Here is a 16428-nt window from a genome sequence, read left to right as displayed (position 1 = left end):
AAAAATATGACTAACCACAAGAGCCTCGAGGTCTGGAAATAACGGAAGTTTATTGAAACCTACATAACTGTATACAGCACTCTGTATTATGCTCAGTTGGCTTAATTCACTAAAGGGAGCATTTGCAAGAGAGCTGTGATTTATCTAGCCAGTGTCTGCACTTCATAACGATTAGTGAAGAGAATCCACACCCTAATGAAAACCTTCTTTTTTCCATTGGAGTTCCCATTTAAAGGAGCACTCCAGCCCTGTTTTAATGTTTAATGCTTACTGGATTCCATGTTTCATACACATCCCATCCCCACTATCATACCCTCTTGAAGAAGAGCTTGATGTGTCTCAAAAAGATATCAAGTTAATTCTATTGATTCTTTGTCCTAAGGCATGTGAGTGAAATGACATTTTCCAGGGTTTGATAGATACCTATATTTTCAAAAGAAAGTCCACAAAGCATTGTCACCCCTGATTTTATTTCTTAACACTCGTCTCAATGGCTTGGCATGTGCCTTTCACTTTCCAAGTTGTTTGGGTGAACTTGCTGGATATTCCAAAAATGTTGAATCTGGATTTCGGATAACACAGTGTGTTTATCACAGTTGTGCTAGACATAATAGTGATGGGCTACACATTCTAAGCAAATCAAACATTTTCATGCAATTAATTCAACCAATTACTTAATTGAGCAAAGCCCTCATGTTGGATTATTAAAAAAAATATTAATTTAAAAGTGCATCATTTCATTTGGTAAAACCAAACTATGTATTTTATGTTTCTTTACCTAATAGACCTTTTTAACGTTTGGTTTATTGGTGAGAACATCTAAACATTAAAACTGAAGGGCTGCTATGATACATTAAGAAAAAAAAGAAAAAGTTGGATTTTAACTACATAAACAAGAAAAGCTTATTTCATGGAGATGACGGTGAGACAGAAACTACTTTTTTTTAACTCTCCTTAGGTCATATCTGCACCTGTTGCTCGGAACAAATGTGTTATTTTACATTCCACATATTTTTAGCGGATCATTGTGTACCGGTCCCCCTTGATGTCTGGAATGCATTTTGAGACTGGCATAGGATGTTTTGTGCCTAGAATAAGGTAGAAGTATTATTTGAGTTGGATGGTTCCTTATGCCGAGAACTTCATAAATGAGCTAATCAACCCGTAAATAATCCATCACAAATTTCCACCTGTATTCACCAAATGGTAGTAATGGCAGTCCTTATGGAAACCCTAACTTGCGCCTAACTCAGATGCCTGTATTTAAGGATTTCAACTATGACTTTAACAACTGTGAGGCTCCAAGTCAATGTCAAATTTAAAAGAGTCAGATGCCCAGTCTTGTTTTATCCTCAGAATATGCCCAAGGTCCTAAGTAAGAAATGTGAGGATTTATCCCTTAACCCAGATATTCTAGGTCAGAAATGAAAACCTATCATGATTATGTTATCTGGAGGGTGATTTCAGATCAATCTGTGCATGGACCTAGCTTGTTCATCACCACAGCTGGCATAGCTACTTCCACTACAACTTTGGATCCTGTTATAGATGCATATTATGGACACATACATCTGAAGAAGGGATGAGTGAAGTCATGAAAGCACACAAGACTATACTGTTTTCTACAAAGTGTGGTTTTCTAAAATGGCATTACAAACTGCTGTGGACACTATCTTCACTGAAATAGTCTATACAAGTCTCAGACTGCAGAAGAGCCGAAATTAAGCAAATTGAAAGAAGCAAGAAACTTGCACATAACTAACCTGCAAGCTGCTTGCAAGTGGCAAAAATAAGCATATTTCACCTCACACCTCCGGGAGGATGCAAGGTGATATGCCAGTGCCGGCCAACAGTTTCAACCTACATAATCAAATAAAAAAATAGAACACCTATAATTAAGAGTGGCTCAAAGATCATTCCGCCTTATAATATAAACCTCGAAGTTAGGAACCCGGTATACCCTATCCTCTTCATACCACCCCATCGCCCTAATTCCTGAAATACTCTTGAGGGGCACCTATAGATATATTCAAGTTGAGGTTTTATTATACATTAATCCCCAAGCCCCTAAGTAGTGAATGGGGCTGCAGTGTATATCTAGGCCCCATATCCACGTCAAAGTTTATTTTCTTTCTCCTGCCCCAATACACTCAGGATTGGAACATCATCTCCCCTGGTTAGCAGAGGTCCGTTGTTTTTCTTCTTCCTTGTTTTGTCATTTTTTTCATTAAAACACATAGGGGTTGATGTTTTAACTAAACTTTGCAAGTGAACCTCGCAAAATTTAAAGTCACAGGCATTCCCATAATAGTGAAATCTGGTCAATTAAATTAACTTGAACGAACACTCAACTTCTTAGTGAATAGACCTAAAAAGGCTGAATTGGCCAGACATAATGAGTAGCTAAATTGATGGGAAGACTTTCAAGAATGCGCCCCACATTCATTACGCAGACTTGAGATCCTTTAAATGTTCAAGTGTAAACTTCCCTATTTAGTGAATACATTTCTGTGACTTGTCACAGAATGGTGATGTATGTCACATGCCTCTCAGTGTCAATTATTGGTACAAACAACTTTAATATGCTTTTTTCTAAAGCATGAGGGTAATGTTTATTATGTTACCCATTACAAGTGATTACCTGAAAAGGGCACATTTTTATTTACTTCTTAATGTAAGTAAATCCATTACAGTGCTGTCTTATCCAGTATGAGAAGACTTGCATGAAACCCTTTAGGACAGCTATCAATGTCTATCTTTCAGCATCAAAATATTGTTTACATGCAAGGGGCATCCTCTGGGAAAATTCTCATCTCATTTAAAGTGGAAAGCTCTCCACGTACCCTGAGTGGTGTCATGCCAAGCACAGCGTGTCACTGCCATTTCACAGGAGATATTGATGAGCTGCCAACTGAGGCATGGCAAAGACACACACCATTCTAGCTCTTGGACAATTATGTGCGCATTCAGCTCACCTACGTGTTCCCAAACTGTTTTATTCTGTTTTCCATAAAACAAAAAAATATGTCAGATGTTTTTGAATTACACTGCTTTTTCCCAACATCGCTATTAGCAGTTTTATTCCTTCAAAAAAAATGTGGATGTAAAGCCATGAAAATAATGTCATTCTTGACCCACCAAGAGGCAGGCTGCCAGTATTTCTGCCATGGTCTATAACAGTGGACAGTGTCATGTGTTGGGAGCTAAGTATTTGGTATGACAGGAGAATAATGGACCTGCCACTACAAAGCCTTTTAGAGCTTGGTGTCTTCAAACACCAATCATAGCTTCCTAACCTGGTCACAGGGAAGTCTGTTTCTCCGCAGCAAAAGACTTCTCTGACACTTAGCTACACACCCCTGTAACAAGATACTTGCTATCAGTTCCAACCTGGTCAGGGGAGAGTACCACAAGATGGCTGTCCCTACTATTGTGCCAACAGGCCAAAAATGTGGGCACTGTGCAAATAAGGTACTTTGTTGACGCATTACTGAGATAAAACATGACATCACCTCAGTCTGACATGGGTAAAACATGATGTCACAACTGCAATTTCTACTACATCTAGTCTATGGAGAAATAGAAAAACATGGCATTTGATCTTCAGGGGAAAGCTTCTTAAAAATCTGTTTTTTACAGTAATATCAAACATTTACACCTTTTACTTGTTCAATATATCCTACCTTTAATTAACCTCTGTGACATGCAAGCTCTCATTTCACTTAAGCAATACTTTTCTATCGTTTTCCTTTGTCCCACACTCACATATTGCGTGGAATGCCTTAATATTTTTGCTACCTACATTTTTACACTCGAGAATTACATCTCTATGCTGATTACCTATATTTAATCATGCAAACCATCTGCTTTTTTTTTTTACTGTCATAGAGAACCGAGCGTCTATTATCATTGGTTGGCTGGCAACCTGATTTCTATTCACAAAATTGAATTTAAAATAATTCTGCCTTCTATAACACCAGGATTAAATAGTACCATATGTGTGCACATTTTTAGGGTTTTAAAACTGAAAAAAAAATTGTGATCATACTTGGTCTTGCGCTAGCATCTGAACACAGATGATGTAAGTTCACGTGATTACTTGTAGCATCACATTGTCAACCTGCATTAGTCACGTTTACATTTTCAAAATTTTCCAATTATGTTCCACTTCTTTAAATCTAACATCTTCTTTCCACTGGCATAAATTAGATATTAATCTTAATTACTTGAGGCAAATGATTTGGCAGGGAAATGTGTTCTTCTAAGGGAAACAACCTTCTTAAAGATAGTATATTAAGTAGCAATGATTTATACCAATGAACTATCATAGCAAAGAGATGCTTCAGTTTCGTCTTGTTTTTAAGCACCGATATAATTCTTTATTGAACTGAAAAATGGAAAGAGGAGAAGGTAAAATGAGGCAGGGGAATGGGTGGGAACACGCAACAGATGCTTGTGGAAGGGAAACTGAAACATGAAATTGGGTCAGATAGATCCGTGGATTAATACACATACTTGCATCTGTATTTGTATATGTGCTTGAAATATCACATGAAATACACTATCATTCAAGGACATTTCTAGCTGTGCAGCATAATTGCAAAAAGTTTCTCTAATGATCAAGTAGCCTTTTAGATTTAAATTCAGATTAGGCAACACAACGTGCCATTGGAACACAGTTGTGATGGTTGCTTATAAAGAGCCCCTGTGAGCCTATGATGATATCCCATTAAAAATCAGCGGTTTCCAGATACAATAGTCATTTACAACATTAACAACTGTATTTCTGACCCATTCCGTGCTATTTTATTGGACAAAACTTAATTTTCTTCCAAAAACAAGGAACTTTTTTAGTGACCCCTAACGTTAGAACGGTAGTGTATGTTTTGACCTACCAGCAATATTACCCTGTGGGGGTCATGCATACCTGTAAAACTGTACAGAATTTATGTCCTTTTAGGAAGTCAGACTTTTGAAATAAGCATAACTATTAAGAACATATGCAAAATGTTATTTTTTTGAGGTTTACCATGTCATCATGCCTAAAACAAAACCAAGGACATATTAAGGTTTGAGTCTATAGTCTAGTCATCAGAGTCTATATACTTCTATACAAAGCATGATTAGGTACAGTGTGGCCACTATAAAATATTTATAGGGGTTTGAATTAATAGAAAAAAAAGAAAATTGCTCAACAGTGTCCTGGCAAACTTGGTCGAAAACATTGAAAACTGACGCAGCAAGGGTTAAAATAGAATTCCATATTAAAACATAATAAAAGGTAAATAAATGTCACTGTCATTTTACCACTTGTCTTGGTTACACAATCAGCATTACCGGATTATAATGCTTGAGATCCGGGATTACGTAAAGCCACAAAGAAAAGACTCTTCCAATGTACTGTTAAGAGAACATGTCCCGTTTTATCTAGAGCAACAAATAAATATATGTAAACTGCACTGATTAAACAACCACACGTATATTACTGTACATGAACAATAAGGGTATATTCCAAAACTGAAAAACTAACATGTTAAATCATAGTGAAGAATCTATCATATGCCCTATTATCCAAAAGTTTATGGTCATTTAGAAATGCCCTTATTTTTGAAAGTACAGAAAATTTTGTCCGTTAAAATAACATGAAATGGATGAGAAATCCAGCGCAGACGGTGTTAATGTCGTAAATGACTATTGTAGCTGCAAACAGCTGACTTTTAATGGAATATCTTTATAGGCGTGTAGAAGCTCTTTATTGCCAATCATCACTCAAGTGTTCTGATGTAAGGTTTTGTTCGCTGATCCAAGTTTATGTTTAAAAAGGTTAATTGATCATTAGAAAAACATTCTGCAATTATGCTACGCAGCTAGAAATGTCTACGTATTCTATAAAATCAGCTGCCCCCAAACCTTTGAACGATAGTGTATGTGTAGAAATTGTTAAATCAGTAAAATGCCTTATCATTTGCTCCAACAAGGAGATGTCTCTGCATGAGCGAGGGGCCATATAATGTCACCTGTATTTACCTGCACGCAGATTACCATATCTTCATACTATTGCATAAGCACATACTTGGTGTTCACACACTCTCCGCTAGCCTGCGGGCTACGCACAGAAAGTTGTGTAGCATTTATGCAAGCACAGTCACACACACTGTAGTCACAAAATCATCATAACAATCATTGAATCTGGCCCAATTTCTTGCCCCACTTGTAAATGGAAGCAATGATAAAACAGAAGCAGAAGGTATTAGCCCCTGTGTGGTGCCTAAAACTGGTACAAAATAATAATAATAATAATCATAATATTTTGTACAGAAGCAGAAGGGGTCTTGTGAGCGTACCAAGGATGATCATTTTTTATGTTCAAAATCATGGATGATTTCAGTGTATCTATTTATTACACAGTACTATATCACAGTCAATAAAGCAATACTGAATTTGTTTTTTTATTCTCTTTGCCATTTTAATGGCTTTATCCCAAGTAGGAACCAGTGACCTTTTCTCACATACAACACCACAGCTAAATTGTGCTTCCAACTGCGTGAGAAGTATAGACTAGCCTGGGAGGAACGGATGATATAAAGATTTAATTAACAGACTTACATTTATTCAGCTGTAGGCCCAATGTGACATAGCCTACTTTTGGCAGGATTGCAAGACCTATTTTTCCACATTTCAGCTTTGAACTTCATTAATGAGTGTATTAAAATTAAAAAAACGAAAAAAAACGGATAGTACTTTCTGACCTTTCCGCTCCAGACTCTCTGTCAGTCTTGCTTTGTTCAAGCTCTTGGCTAAGACGCCGAAGTTCTTCTTGTAGCGTTTTCTCTCGTTCTACGCTACCTTGATAAAATTTCAGTTCTTTTTCCATTGCTTTGAGTTTGTCTTCTAAAAGCTTGAACTCGTGAAGGATTAAGTAGCTGACTCCACAATATTTGCAAACTGTCTGGTCACGCGGCATCTGGGAGAATTAGAGAATGCGCCCAAAATTATACATTTACAGCAATACTCTAATAACTCGAATGCTTGTTCATGCTTGTATATGGGCAAATTGGTTTAAGCAGGGATTAAACTATATATGATAGAATTATTTATATAATTTGTATATCTATTAGGGGAAAACTGAGTAGAATAGTTTATTTGAGGCAATAACAAAAGAAAAAAAAATGCATGCTGAGAAACAAAGAATAGATTGCAGCTGAGATATTCAAGGATTCCTTTCAGTTCATTTCTGGAGTACTAACCTAATAAAAAAAATTGAGTGCATTCCATTTAAATTTTAGTGCATTGTAAAAACTTTAGTTTTTGCTTAATATAGTGTTTTCCGGCAGCTGAATATTAGTCGTTGTACATGATCTAGCTTTGTCTCTGTGACAGAGAATAAAATGGCTCAGTCTTAATCACCGTGTGGGGGTCTATTCACTAAAAGGAGAGTAGTTGTCAGGAGACTTTGTACGTTATGAAGGTCCAACCCCAGTGCTGGTTCTGTATAATTTATACTTAAATCAGTGAGATTTTTCCCAAGTATCCTCACCCATGAAATCATGCATTACGCATGACCAGCTCAGTCCTTCTTGCTCAAAAAAAAATGGAAAAAGTAGTGAATCAAGTGAGTTGAAACCACAACTCTCCTGGAAATTAACCCTACGGACACTGATTAGTCTATAGTGGAACAGACTTCATTAGCATTGCCATAAAGAAACAGTTCAGTGTGGTGCTTGATCAGGGAAAGGCACCCAAAAAAGGCAGCCTCCAGGTCTACAGATTAAGGATGCTATTTGGAAGAAAATTAAATAAAATCATTTTTTTTGTGCTAAACTACATTATTGGTTTTTCCTTGGCACTGCCTTGAAAAACAATATCTTCAAAGCAATAACCTCCTGATGAACCAGTTTACTGTCATGCTTCAGGCACGGCTATATCTACTCTATATGTACATATAGTATATGAAAATGTAATAACTGAGCCCATATCAAGAAATAATGAAAAGTAAATAGAAATAGAGAATACCAGAGTTAGGCAAGACAACAAAATGTATTTCAACCCAAAATAGGATGACTTCATAAATAAAGCACAAGCAACATTGCTTCAGAGTTTTAATACGGAACAGAGGGGATTGATATATTTAGTGTAAAGTAATTTATGAAATACTTATGTTCCGATAACCTTCAATTCAAATATTTTGTTCCCAGACAGGGTAAAAGGTCCCATTTAACATTGTTAGTCAAATACCACAGCCCCTCTTTTTTTCACAAATTTGATTCTGACAAATATGTTACCGGCCTAATTGCCAAAAATCTCTAAATATTCGTTATCTATTTGTTTGTCAGTTTTGCCGGACAGAGAGAGAGAGAGAGAAAGAATATTGCATCAGATTTGGTTTTGAAAACAGAAAGCTCAGGAAATGAAAATTGTTTTCCGTAAACAAAGGAAGCAAACAACGAAACCAAAGATTTCTCTGAATCCGTTTAGACCAATTCACAGTAACCTTGAAAACATGTAAAACAAAAAATAATTATTTGCCATAACCCCAATATCAGATTACAATTAACTGTTAATTATTTTGAGGGCTTTCTAGTTCCTCCTTGCAACCTTAAAACCTACGGGCATCGAGCGAATATACTGATATTCCGTAAAAAAAAATCCAAAATGTACGCCGCAGGCTCCGACTTGAATACCGCTGTTGACTTTCAGAAAGTGGGGACAACATGAGCCATTACGTGAGGTTTCATTAGAAGAACACTGTGTTCATACACCAACCACTTTTTCAAATAAGAACTTTTCTACTGAACTGTGCGTTCCTGAATTTATAATCCTACTCACTGATCCAAAAGCTGAAATTAAATTTAACACTATGCGGTCTGCCCTCCTTCATTGTACTCAATAATCCAGGCATCACATCACTCTTTGTCTCCAAAACAAATTTTGCTAAAGAACTGTACATTTTGCTCTGTGCTTACTTTGATTGCTTTGCAGACAAAATTGTAATTTTTGTGGCTATTCTTTATTATAGAGTTATAGAGTTCTTCTTTTGTTGTGAGTTTAACACTTCAATAAACTCTTGGTACCAAAGGATAATAATAATAATAAATTCCCATTATTGACCTTTTTTAATTTAATAAATCACCATTATTTAAGCTATACCAAGAAGAAATCACCTCTTGAAAACTGTGCTCTATAACCCTAGCAATTGTATTTAAAGTCACCATGAATTTTCTGCTAAATAAGAAGAAAAATCTTAATTTCTGCATTATATATATATATATATATATATATATATATATAATATCTGATTCTGATGGGCTAGAAAAAAAGGACATTAGGGGATGAAACTGTTCATCCTGTATAGGGACATTTGAAGAGATATGATCTATAGACACAACCACCATACCGTTTGGATTTCTTCAGGCAATGGATGCTCTGGAACATGTTTCTCCATTTCCTCCAGAAATTCTGGATGTGGATCATTAAGGAACAACGTGGATACTGGGGAGAAAAAATAACCAGCTAAAAACTACTATATTATGAATATAATACATTGATTTTATATGAATTTATTTAATGTTTATTTTTTCCATGGAAAAATACACATAACAATATTGGACAGTTTTCTTTTTTTTCATGAAATGTATTTTGCAACTAAAGTGTACACTGTGAGTAAAATGTCCGTCTTACCACAGCCTGACATAGGCACCAATAACAAATCCTTATGACACTGCATTGTGGAAAACAAAAATATGCTTAAACTCCTACGAGATTTATCTGACTTATGAAGATCTATGTGGAAAGGACTTCCAAGGTTCTGCCATAAAGCAAAACACTAGTGCAGTACAGGGAGAGGGAGGGGCACCTAAATAGTCCATGAAACTTGCCAATGATAACAAAAATTCAAATTACATTTAAATAAAATGAAAAAAAAAATACCTCTCACTTCTAGTAATTGAAACAAACTATATTTCTTGTACATCATTGCATTTGTATTTTGTTTATTTGTATTCTATAGACACTGACTGAATGCCAAAGGGCTTTTGCATTTCAATAAAATAAGGTGACATGGCCAGATATACACAACACAAATGTGAAAGACGGATCAATAAATGAATTCCAAATTTTTAACCATCTTGAGGAGATAGGAAAGAATAATCTAATCATTAAATTCAGAAAGAACAAGTACAATAATTCCCAATGAGTGCATGTATATCGATATAAAGAAGAGTTAGTATCAAATTTCCTCCTTTAAAAGCTCCTATCCATGATTTATCTTGCCCCCCCCCACACACAATGTATTATTTATATTTGTATTTTATTTTACATGCATTTGTATTTCTTTAGAATATTATATTTTTTTAAAGGGGAAAGATGTTGAATTTTTTTATACTGACTTAGAAAACCTGATTGTTAAGGTACAGTTCTCAATTTCCTCATAAATTTGCAATGCTGTATTGTTGTATATTGTTTAATATATGTATTTTATACTTTTTTTATGAACCCAAAGTTCACATAGACAACCTTTATCTGCCCTGCTATAATTGATGGCTTCTTACACTTTAATACAGCTTTCAACACAAGACAATCATATGCTCGCATTACACGGTATATTTAGCCGTTAAAATTTGCAAAACCTATGAAAATCACGGTTTATTTATTAATCAGCATAACTGAAAGCATCTCTAAATAAACCAAAAGGCAATTTTATTCTGAATCATGTGAAAACTGGGCAAATAATTGTGTGGTTTATCTAAAATACCCATACTTCCTGTCACTTTACAGGGTCAGAAAGTGCATTATTCAGCACACACAAAAAAAAAAAAAAAGATTTTTTTTTTTACATTGCCACATAAAAGCTCCAGCACTGCTAACTCCCTTCTTTAACTTGAACTATGGAATTTAAAGCGCTGAGACCTATGAAGAAAAGACACAGACCATAAAGCAGTCATACAATGGGTTCGTAAGTTTAATAAATCTTTTATGTGAAGGAAATATACATGTCGCCTGGTTCTGATTCAATACCCTGTAAAGCCTAGTATCAGAGGTCCTGTTAGTAAAAATGCATCTGAAAATAAACAAAAAAATAAAAAACATAGTTAAAAATAACCAAGTGTTATGAAAAGCCATCCTAGTAACTTATTGTTATAATAAAAAATATTTATGTACAAAAATGTAATATATCACTATATATATATATATATATATAGATAGATAGATAGATAGATAGATAGATAGATAGATAGATAGATAAACACACATCACAGTTTTGACCAATTATGAAATCCAGTTAGAACATTGAATGCTCTGTGGAAAGGATATTCAAAGTGTTGATAAATAATAAATATCTAAATAAAATTGAAAACAACTTAATACAATAAACTAAATATACAGTCCCGACAAGTGAATCTCACTTGGCTAAAGGGACTCTCCAACCATCATTATGTGCTGATAATGCTTTTTAAACACATGTACAGTAATTGTTGTAGTCAGGCTCCCGTCTGCCAATATTAAAGTGATAAAAATATATTAAAAACATGCAATTCCCGGAAACTCAGTCTATTTCTGAAATATTTCAATCTGTCACGCATGCGCATCAAAGTGTTGCACTAGTATGCCAGATGGCCGGAATATGAATGTATTAAAAAACACAAGTGTATGTCATAGAAGGGACCTTTTTTATTTTCAGATATTTTATGTTTACATATATATATATATATATATATATATATATATATATATATACGGTATATATATATATATATATATATATATTTAGTGAGGCAGTGTTCTACTATGACATCATATAGACTATGACATCATGTATTTCAGTCATATCAATTCTCTGCCATCTTTCACTTTGAGATTTCCTAATGCTAGTTATTATTAAGGATGATGATGATGACGATGATGACTATTATAATTCAGTAAACATGAAGATGGGGTCTCCAGTACTACACACAGTAATATGTCTGCAGCAAATGACCGCAACAACTTTTGATTCGCCCCATTTTGTGTACCATAACAGCTACCGTACTTCATACAGGATTAAATAAATAAATACATGTTAATATATTAATATTTAGTTTTCCACAAACATTTCCTTAATGCATTGACAGGGAGAAAACTGTGCCACAGAACTACTGGGCGATTGATTTTGACATAGTGACAAGTAATTGTGTCCCCTTCACACAATTAAACACAGTTTAATCCGGAAACCAAATAGTTAAATAAAACAGGGCATCTCTGGATAGTAATGAGCGCATACATACAGTATCGCTCGGTTACACCGATTGTCGGTAAGTCAGTGACTGGGATCTCTCTGCTTTCGTCTTTCGTCGTTTTCCTTTCTCTTAGGCGTTATGCGTTGCTACGGCAACGCGACGTTGCCAAGAGTTCTACCCACTTCGCTACTGGGACGGAGCGTCACTTGGTTGGCGAACACGTTGAAGTACATGGATGGCGGAAGTGACGCTTAGTCACTTGCTGGCCAGGGAGTAAATGAAAGGAGAAACAATCGTAATTTCGGTGCGCTAGCAGAAAAGCAAGATTTATGCGTAGCGAAAAATGAATAAAAAGTATAATATAAATGTATCTATAGAGCTCAACTTTTTAATATACTTATACAATGTGTTTTCTTACGCAATTTGACGTAATTCTCACAATATTTTCTCTGTAACTGTCTGGTCCATAAATGATTCCTTTGTACAGCTGGTTCGTGACACTAGCCTGAAAGGCCTAAAATATCCTAAAGGTGCTACAACCAGTGTGGAAAGGATATTGAAAGTGTTGACAAATATATACCTAAACAAAAGAAAACAAAATTGAAAACAACTTAATCCAATAATCATTCTCTTGGTGTTAAGGTACTCTCCAGCCTTCATGTGTAGTTTAATGCATATGATAGCTGTGCAGACCCCTGCGCATGTATGGGGGGATTTTGCAGAATGATTGTGTCAGGGAACCAAGAAAACCAGAGGGAAACAGGAGATGCTGATAGAAAACACCTTTTATTAAAAAATAGAAAAATAGCAAAAGTAAATGTAAGCACAATCCAGAATAGTAGTCAAAAACACAAGCCAGGGGTCAAAGCCAAAACAGGTAGTCAGACGAGTCCGGTCAGGAACCAGGAGAATCAGCAAGCCAGGTCAGGATCATATGCAGGAATGCACAAGGTCTGAAACCACTCAAGTGCAGTGAGGGACTGAACTTTGCTGCTTAGATAGCCAGAACACAGGGAAAAGGGGCTGGCTAATCAACAAGTGTTCGGGTAGAGGTGAGAACCTGTTTACTAAGGTGAAAGCAAGCGGGGGAAGGGTGAGAACCCTGACAGTTTGCCCCTTACCCCTCTCCTACAGAAGGTGTATTTGCCCCAACTCAACCACGTTGTAGTCTTCTTAGTCGAGTGCTGCAAGGTAGCTCTTTGGGGAAAGTGGGTAGGTGGCCTTGCCTCTGATCCCACCCGTAGCCCTACCTCATCCACCTCTATAATTGCTTCTTTCATTTTTTTTAATATTGCCCCCTCACCCCTCACCATTAGATTTCTTAAAATGAAGCAGTCAGAATCAAAAAAGAAAGTGAAATGCGCAGGCAGGGCAACCGGGATTGCAGAATTGCAAGGGCCCTGCTGCTTTCCTGTGGGTTTCTTGCACAGCAGTCAGTGTCTTTTGTACCGCACACGCGAAGCAGAGTCACGTGAATTTATGTCACATAACATGACTCTGCTCCATTCCTGCTTCTGCTGTTTGACACAAGAGAAGTTGCTTGTGAGCTACACAGTGGGAAGCAGCAGCCCCTGCGTAAGTCTGCGAGTGAGAGATCTGCAGTGCAGGTAAGAGAGTGGCGGTGGGGTTGTATGCGTGATTGAGGGAATGAATCTGAATGAATGAGTGTATGTGTGATAGCATGGATGTGTAAGTGGGGGGGCATGGCACAGGGAGCCAGGTTTCAGCATGTATTGCTGACTTGGAATGATAGGAGTGTGATTGCTAACATGTTAACAATCACACTCCTATCATGCCAAATCAGCCAGTACACGCTGGCACTTTGGTATTACTTACAGCAATCACAGTCCTATCATGCCCAGGTTCCAGCATTTACTGGTTACCTGGGCATGATAAGAGTGTGATTGCTGTTAGCAATGATATATATATATATTATTATTGTTATTGTATTTTATTGTCCAGTTTTGGTGTAATAACACCACACTTTTATTAAAAGTAAGTAACACACCAAAATTGGACAAAAATACAATAACAATATAAATTTATATATGATTATTAACAGCAATCACTCTCCTATCATGCCCAGGCAACCGTACATGCTGGAATTTGTGTGTGCTGTTAACAATCATATACATATATATATATATAATTATATTTTTATTTAATTTGCACAATTTTGGTGTGTTACTTTTACTAAAAGTGTGTTTTTTAAATGTTATTGTATTTTAAAAGATTTTCTGTTTCGATCCAGGATTTTCATTTTGGTGCATCCCTAGAATAAATAGAACTATTTATTTTTTATGTATCCAGAGATAAAATGCCCTCCTGAATTTGTAGTCACATCAGAGGACAAAACTTTCTAGGCCCAAAAATCAGTAAGAGGCATTTTAAAGGATTTTTGTGTCATTTACTTTATTTCAATCAGCATGTCTTATTAAAGGCCGTTTTTTCTCTCAGTGAAAAATGAGTGCAGCCCCCGAACATATACATTTCTGATGAGGTGGCCCGCTGCAGGAAATACTTGGCACCCCTGGCCTAGAAAGTCTCTGCTTGTTCTCGAGCAGTCTGTTACATTAGGACCAGGGTTCTTAACCTGTGGGGTACACCTCCCCGGGGTGGTTTGGACCAACTCCAGCGGAGGTGTGAGTAGCCTCTCAACTATAAATTTTTTAATGCAAGCTTATCCTGCCTAAGCCTATATTTTGGGCCGTTAAAACATGAGAGGTGGGAGTCATAAGATTTTTGGGGGTGAAACCAAAAAGGTTAAGAACCACTGAATTAGAAGAAGCTTATTCAAGTTCTAAAGGCAATAATATAACAGACCTCATAGTAACATTCTCCAGGATAGAGTAGTAAGAAGAGGTAATCAGGTTCCAATGCTGTTCTGCCAAAGCAGGCAATGATGATGAGACAAATGATAACCATGTCTATTCAGGGAGAACCTGGCGTGGAGGACTTCTTTCAAAAATAAAGGAAATCTGTTTCATTTCATTCTATTCCTTGAGATTCCTGGAGTGTCTTTGATGAATAGTGGCAGAAATTCCAAACACCTGCTCAAACATACACATACAAAGGGGAATATTACAAGTCACAAATAAATGAAGCAACAAGCAGAGGTAAATACACTGCTGGTAGGAATACCGTCTGTATTTAAAACTTCCGTCCATCTGGCACTCAAGGAGCTTGTAGGAAATTGTAGAACCCAAGTATCTATTGACATTTACACTCCTAAATATGCAAATGACATCATGTACACATGTATCTTTGTCTTAAGCATTAATATCTTCAACATGAGTGTGATGTGAGCTGTAAGCAACGGAAGGTGTGGGCCACAAAGATTTTTTAGCAGTTCACGAGGTATCTGAGTTTATTCATATGTACAGTAATGCATATGATAGCTATGTGGCCCCTTTACATTTTCATGTTGACTGCTTTGCGAGTGCACAAGGGTATTCTGCAGGATCCCCCATATACATTTGGCTGCATCTGATACTCACCTCCAGTGTGCAAAGTGCCTGCAAGAAATGTCAGGCCATGGAGGAGGAGGTCAGGTGCTGCATCAAAACCGCAATTTCTAGTTCAGGTAAATGTGTTGGGTTTTATTTTCAAGCATATTAAAGTGCTCACATTCTTCTAGAGTGGGGGTGTCAAAGACACTAAACTGTCCATTTAATAAAATAAGGTTCCCTGCTTGGAAGCAAAGGATAATATTGGTCTACACATTAAGACATATGGGCCTTAGGCAAATTATATGGATTTGGATAGAAATACACTGCTCAAAATAATAAAGGGGACACTTAAACAACACAATGTAACTCAAAGTCAATCACACTTCTGTGATATCACACTGTCCACTGATGGACAGGGGAGGGCTGGCAGCCCAAGGCCTGGGGGGCAATTCTAGTCAACTGGCCCATTGCGCCACCAAAGCGGCTGCGAGCGACATTGAAAGCGGCTGTCGTGTGGCAGTCACTCCACCGGCGCCTAATGAAATCAAAGCGGCCGGCGTGCACGCACCGCACCGCCCAATGGCCGTGCCTCAGCTCTTCATCCCACTCCTTTTAAGACGTGGGACAAAGAGCTGAGGCATGGCCGTTGGGTCTGAATGCCGCATGGTGCAGGGGCGTACCGAGAGTATTTGGCACCTGTGGCATATACTGTATGTGGCACCCCCCCACACACACACTTTAAAACTGCATAGTTTCTATGGTTAGGC

At 36.8% G+C, this 16428-nt stretch overlaps 1 protein-coding gene across 1 annotated transcript in view; it reads right to left on the bottom strand.

Annotated features, from left to right (window-relative positions):
• The window catches only part of LOC149300347 (uncharacterized), a 51364-nt gene extending 41922 nt beyond the window's left edge, over nt 1-9442 (bottom strand). The window contains exons 1-4 of the mRNA XM_089485305.1: nt 9395-9442; nt 6750-6964; nt 5030-5042; nt 1805-1860 (exon numbers count right to left, since the gene is read on the bottom strand). Of these exons, the coding sequence (XP_089341431.1) occupies nt 1805-1860; nt 5030-5042; nt 6750-6964; nt 9395-9442 (332 nt within the window). The remainder of the gene's footprint in view (nt 1-1804; nt 1861-5029; nt 5043-6749; nt 6965-9394) is intronic.
• Nucleotides 9443-16428: the final 6986 nt, after the last annotated feature.

Source organism: Sceloporus occidentalis, unplaced genomic scaffold (genome assembly GCF_023333645.1).
Source record: "Sceloporus occidentalis isolate IW3139 unplaced genomic scaffold, rSceOcc1.0.p SCAF_25, whole genome shotgun sequence".
NCBI classification, from domain to species: Eukaryota; Metazoa; Chordata; class Lepidosauria; order Squamata; family Phrynosomatidae; genus Sceloporus; species Sceloporus occidentalis.
Note: the sequence above shows the minus strand (reverse complement) of the source record. Positions and strands in the feature narration are given on the sequence as shown.